The sequence below is a fragment of the Chelmon rostratus genome, chromosome 11, assembly GCF_017976325.1.
Source record: "Chelmon rostratus isolate fCheRos1 chromosome 11, fCheRos1.pri, whole genome shotgun sequence".
Lineage (NCBI taxonomy): Eukaryota > Metazoa > Chordata > Actinopteri > Chaetodontiformes > Chaetodontidae > Chelmon > Chelmon rostratus.
Genome location: NC_055668.1, coordinates 22,580,206 through 22,586,995, shown reverse-complemented (window position 1 = coordinate 22,586,995; position 6,790 = coordinate 22,580,206). Strand labels below are relative to the sequence as shown.

General features: G+C 38.1%; 1 protein-coding gene across 1 annotated transcript; it reads right to left on the bottom strand.

The window, feature by feature from the left end:
* Nucleotides 1–2,347: 2,347 nt before the first annotated feature.
* On the bottom strand, nt 2,348–4,996 carry ciao2b (cytosolic iron-sulfur assembly component 2B). Its single transcript, XM_041947860.1, has 5 exons — nt 4,780–4,996; nt 3,873–3,952; nt 3,309–3,434; nt 3,099–3,144; nt 2,348–2,980 (listed from the first exon to the last, which is right to left on the bottom strand). The coding sequence occupies exons 1-5, from the start codon at nt 4,904–4,906 to the stop codon at nt 2,880–2,882; spliced, it is 480 nt and encodes a 159-aa protein (XP_041803794.1). The 5' UTR covers nt 4,907–4,996; the 3' UTR covers nt 2,348–2,879.
* Nucleotides 4,997–6,790: the final 1,794 nt, after the last annotated feature.

Genomic DNA, 6,790 nt, shown 5'->3' with positions numbered 1-6,790 from the left:
CACTAAATGACATTTTCCACCATTTTCTGACATTTTATAAACCAAATTAATCGATTAATCAACGGTGAAAAATAATCATTAGTCGCAGCCCTGCTTAGTTTTCAGTCCCTCTTTGTGGTATACCCATTTCATTGTATATACTGCTTATTGCCTCATCATTATTTGCATTTATTGTTTATTTTATATTATTGTTTATCTTTTGTCTTTTGTCCTCTTTCAGATGTCTTTTTTTCCTATGCACGTTCACTGAGTGCAATGTTTAAACTGGAGTCAAATTCCTTGTATGTGCACACACAGCTGATTCTGATTCTGATCTCACTGTAAAAAAAGGACAACAGATCTCCATCTTTTGTCACATCTGGTTGGCCTTTCTAAATTCATAATCACTTAATTTTATTGAGTGAAAATCGACAGTTTTATACATGTTGCTATCAGGACTTGCTAGAAATTGCTGGCCCCCTGAAACAGCTCAGGTAGGGCCCTAGTTAACCATCATCTATTATTTGTGGCAGGCTCTGGCCCCCTCTTGCCCTGAATCACTGCCACCTCCCATTCCAGATAAATATACAGATATTATAAACAGTAGGTCTAGTACACATTGAAGTAGCACTCTGTTTCTTTCCCCAGCTGGCTTCCTCCTCCTCCTCTGATGATGACCATTTTGGTTGATTAAACTCTCCATGTGCATGGCTCTGGCTTCGGCTCATGCAGCTGTGCCGGCTGGGGCTCTTATCCGAGGTTTTAGCAGTGATGCAATGTTTCCAGATGTGGAACAAGAGAAAAATCCTTATTAGTCTAGTATGAGGAACAACAATTACCCCCCCCCAACATATATACTGTGCATGTCTGTGATACCAGTGCGGCGGGCCAGTGGTCTCTGTGCAGCACTGAGAAGTGTTTATATGACCTTATTATTCCACTTCATGTTGAATATTTTGTAATCTGTTCGGGTGGCACCAATAGTCTTAAAAGGTCTATTTTTTAGCAGTTTTATATATTCATAATAATGAGAATAAATGCATATTTTATGTCTGAATCACTAAGACGATGCATTTGGACAAGAGTGGAACCAAACAGGACACTCAGAGTCAAGACTGTCAACAGCTGGATTACATAACCGTCTTTTGTGTTTGTTTTCCTGGAATGAAAGCTACACAATAAATGTGTGCTGGTGTGTTTATTGTGACCTCATAATGAACTTTTTAAATTACGTTTGTCCAAAGTGACTTAGAGTAAGTGCATTTAAGCTCTCTAGGATCAAGAGCAAGATGTCGATAATATTTATTAAGATAGTTTTTCCATTATTTGCTTATCATGAGATTGTGAGGCAGCCATCTATCTGTATGAACTGCTTGAGAAAAGCAACATTTTAGATTAACTTTTACTCTGTTTTACTTTGACACAAGCTGCAAGATTATCCAGTTTAGGCAGATTTGTGGTGGTGACACTTTCCTTCTTGTTTTCAGCTTGTCTGGTTGACTTGACTGTAGCGTGAGCTCAGAGAGGTGGGAGTGGGTGGACAAGCATGTTGGACGACTCTGTGCTCTGGTGTGTTCTGCCAGATTGCCTCCTCTGATATGATGGACAGAAACTTCTCAGGCTCAACCACCAACACCGAGTATGCACAGACAGGGGCGCCCCCTGCTGGATTAATGCAGACATTGAAATATGTTTCGATAGTTGAGGACAGCCTGTCTTGCTTTTGCAATACATATGCACTGAAACACTTCAGTTTTTTTTGTCATGACTAAATAATTAAAATGATCTTCGATGTTCAGTTGGCTGAATCACTTAAACTTGATGCTAAAGTTCAGTCATGTGTGCACAGACTGAGTAGTAGAGTTGTAGACTAAACAGTTTTACCTTTGTTTTCATTTGTGGCATGAATGAAAGTGAGGCAGATAAAACTTAGATTGAAACATGTTACTAATTATTTGTCTTCTCTCTCATCAAAATCTGACCGTAGAGAGCTTCGCTAACAGTTTTTATTGTCGGACGGCTGTATTAAACTGCATTAGATTGTACAGGTGCAGCTAATCAGAAAATAAATGAATGCCTCATAAAACACTATTCAAATTTTATGATTATTACAAATTATTTTGTTTACAAAGATATGGGATTCTTTTCATCTCCCCAGAGAAAAACTTTCACATAAAAACAGCTCTGAGTCTGTGCTTAGATTTTCTTTTAACAATTAGATTTAGATTGTATGCTTTGCAGATTTTCAATTTATTTGTGCCTCCAGCAGTCATTCATAAATGGTTGATGCAATGACTGATGAAATGTTTTTGTATCCCTGAAGAAATAAATCATGAAAAAGAAAACCCAAAACAAGCATATCTTTCTTATCTATCATTTTATTTGTTTAAATAAAATGTTCAAAGCAAGAATATTATATACAGCTGAGGATTGTTGCTGCTGATTCTCACCAGATTGTGAGTCCAAATATTATTCTAAAAATAATCAAGTGCATATGTTACAATACAAATTGGATCATATAAAACAAGAATTTCACTGAATGATGTAACCGGCAGAGATTCTCAACTTTTTCTACAGTGATGACCCCTAATTCAAGTATAATTTCTCTGTTTTGTCCCAAGTACTCTGCATTATGAGTAACAGTTTCTATTGCCCTCTTTAGGTGGACAGGACACATTCAAGAATTGTGGTTCCTTGTACTTTTGTCCAGGAAACACTGGACAGGCTGTATGAACTCTGATCTGCCACCACCAGCTGCAGCTATTCACAGCTGGATTAATGACAGGTAGACAGAGAGCTTGGCAGACAAATCTCTGATGTCAAAGAACATGACTGGATCAGAGAGTTCTGCTGCAATAATAAGTGGCTAAAAGCAGAAGACGACAAAGCTGATTGGCTGCTCAGATGCTCTTGGCGGACAGGCACTGGTTGACCACTTCCAGCAGCGAGGAGTTCTCCAGAGCTGCTGCCACTCTCTCTTTGTCTGCCAGCTGTTTGTTCACTGCACAGAAACAATATAAGACAAACATACGTAACATACAATCACAACATTAACAGCAGTAACTACAGAATTATGAGTAATATCCCATCACTCCTGCTGTCTATATGATATTTTTTACCTGCTTCCTCTGAGGCGTGAGTCCCGGGAGTGATGTGGACATCAATCTGAGTGGAAACAGTAAAACACACATTTATACATATAAACAAAATAACACGTTGGTCATATTAACTAACACTCAGTCAAAGGTGGTGATGTTAAATGTGCATCTCAAGCATCTCTCTCACAAACAAACACACACACACACACACACACACACACACACACGTACTTTGAACCTGTCTGGCAGGGAGCGTAGCAGCTTGACTTTGATTGACAGGCCAATGAGTGTTGCCATGCTGCAGTGGGGGATGGTGGGTGTGAACTCAATATCCACAGTGCTGTCTGCATCATTAACCTGAGAAAAAGACACACAGACAGAGAGACAGGGACTGAATAAACAACATACTGAACGCAATTTAAGTTTTCTGTAAACTTTGCTTCAGCTGTTAAGCAAAAAGTGCATCTTTGCAGTGAGGTAAATGTTTTCAGGACCCTTGCCTTCATAGAAGACAGAGAGATAAAGTAAACAATGCTTACTATGCTGTAAAAGGTTGGAGTCAATGTGATTTAACTTCTTTTGTAAGAGCAAAACACTCTGTAAAGTCAGAACAATGAGGGACAAAATAATGCCATAAGGGGATAAATGATGGCTAAATTCAACCCTAATCTAACTTTTCTCCACTAAATCAATTCCTTGATAAATCTATTACAGGGAAGCTTGCTCTATTCCCAATTTACCCTGTTAGTAAACCTTAAAAAAAACTCACCAAGAAAGAGTTTAAAAGGTGCCTACCTTGACTCGGACTTGCTCCACAACATTGAGTTCCTCCAGAGACAGAGGATGCTCTGGGTCGTTGATGGATCTGATCAGATGTAACTTAAGTTAAAGAACTTAAGACAACATCAGAAAATAATATTACAGCGCTTTCTTTGTCAAAGCTTAAGTTGTTAAAATGCATGTCTGCTGTCAATTACCTAACAGCATAAAGCTTATGCAGGGTATATAACATACGGAAAATATGACACACATCGTGAATATATTCTTAAGCAATGTGGCTTATAAAGGCACATAGTGACGTAAAAATATGTTGTGTAGTAAAGGGTGCATACTTGGATTGTAAGTCATTTCCACTTTAGTTTGAGTTAGTTTGCTCAAATTGCAACTAATCTGAATTATTAGATATGTTAGTTTTAGATTATTTATTATCTCAAATGTCACAAAATACTACACAAAGCCCATCACAGAGCCCAAAGTGTTGCCTGACAGTCCAAACCTCAAAGATATAAGATTTTTCTTCATAGTCAAATGATTGATTAATCAACTAATCGATTCAAAATGGTCAAATTATTCAGTTTACAAGACATGGCCCTTATAAACTGACACTGTGTAACTATATGTTTACTGTCAGTCTAAATCCAATTAGCTTGATACACCTGCCTGTCAGTTATACAGTACAATATGAGAGAAACTTATCCTTAATTTAACAAAACGGCACCATTTACTTTTATCTGAACATAACCGTTAACACCGTTCTACAGGTGATGCAACAGCTTGTAAGGTACCAGAAAAGACACGCTGCTTGTGTGCAGAGCTAGTTAAAATTAGTTAAATACAGTTTAACGAGCACAGTCAAATCTATCAGGTATAAAACCAGTCTGAACTAGATAAGAACAGTTAGCTTGAGCGCAAAACAGGATATCGAATATTTCTCTGTCGTCGATGGGGTCATGGACGTCTTCATCTTCATCCTTTGCTGTCAGCAGCCTCTCACCAGACCGCTGGAAAATCACAGGGTTTGCGTTCTCCAGACGGGTCCCTCCAGACATTTTCCACGTTAATTTAGTCCAAATTAAATAGAAAGTGTCTCGGTGGGTGCTAATGTTGCTGCACTGCCAGTGATATACTGCGCAACTGGCAAAAACTCAAACACTTCCGGAAACGGAAAGCGATAGAGCCCAAAAAGGCTTCGATCTTAAAGGGACAGTCCACCTATTAAAAAACTGTAGCTGACGCTGCATATCTGAGTCCCTCCTCTGAACAGAAGGCATTTGCCATGCTCATGCAGGAGGTGGAAGACGTTTTAAATGAAACTACTGAAAAGGTGCTATTTTCTTTTACTTTTTAAAATGGTGTAGCTTTATGTGTGTGCATGCATGTCTTATTTGTTTGAGTCTTTTTGTAAAAACTTTTTGGGGGTGAAATGTCCCTTTACTGGCTGGTTGTGACTCCTTGATTGTCCTACAGATGGCAGAATCTGCCAATTTTTGCCCTTAACAATAACCCAGTCAAGGTTTAGCCTGCAGTACAGTGACAGCATACTGACAAAGGCCAACACTAGTTCCCACAAGCTGTCATACAAAATCACCTGTCTGTTGAGAGGGAAAGACCATGCTGTGATAAATTCAGCTGCCTCAGCTTCTTGGCAGTTTGTGATGACAGTGTTCAGCATGTTGAAGAACTCATATATTTATATAGAACATTATATGCTTGTAGTGTGGCTGTCCTGTGAGAACCGTGTATCTCTATAAAAGTCTGAAAAACAGCCTGTTTTCAGTTTTGTGACAATGCAGCTAATCCAAGAGGCTTTTTAAATTATTTATTTATTTTAAGAAGGAGGAGGATTTTCTCAACCCATCAAGGAACAATTCATCCTTTAGTGTATCAGAAAAGTTTGAGATACATGCTTTTCCCTGGACATGAAATGAAAAATTGTAATGTCAAATAGTAACTTGTAACTAATTCTGTTGGACAAATGTAGTGGAGTTAAAAGTACATTATTTGCCTCTGAGCTGTAGTAAAGTAGAAGTATAAAGCTGCTTAAAATGGAAATATTCAAGTAAGGTAAAAGTACCTCAAATTTGTACTTAAATACAGCACTTGAGTACATGTTAAATTCCAACACTGAATATAGCTCCCACAAAGACATGTGACTATCACCTTTTTTTTGGTCGGAATGATAAAATCAAACTGTACTGTCTAATGCAGCAGCAGAAATCCATTAAGCTTAGAATATGTAGCACTACAGTGACAGGAACATCACCAGCAGCGCCTGCGGCCACATCCACGAGGCTGATTTCAATAAAACAGATTCCTAATGAGCTGCTGAAGTCAATAGACATGCAGGAGATGGTTCAATATGAATAACTTGATTTCATGTTCACCTTTTGAAAAAATGTGCATAATGAGGCTACATATGGCTGCTGACACCTACGTGACACATAACGTGTTATATAATGTCATGCAGAAGGGCAGCAGCCGATGAAAAGGGCAAAATATTTTCCTAATTGTGACGATTTGGACTGATAACCTTAAGATATATAATTCCACCTTTCATATGGCTGATAGAACTGTTTCATGAAAGATGACTTCTATGAAATAAGAACATTTTCAAACTCTAAATTGTTAATTTTGCTAACTGCAGTCAAATTTGTGTGAGAAACAGGAAGAATGATGTGTGTACAGTTATTATCAGTAACGTATAGCCATTGCCGGGATTAATAAAACACTGTACTCCTGTTAATCTCATCCCTACAGGATTATCACCAGAGGCCCAGGTGACTGCATCAAATAAAACATATTTGACGAAGACAGAAACTAAATGAGCTGCTGAAGATAGCAAAAAACAGACAACTGATCAATAAAAAGATCAAAACCACATCACACACTTCTTTGAAATTAAACTCTTCAAGAAATCCATAAATCACATAATG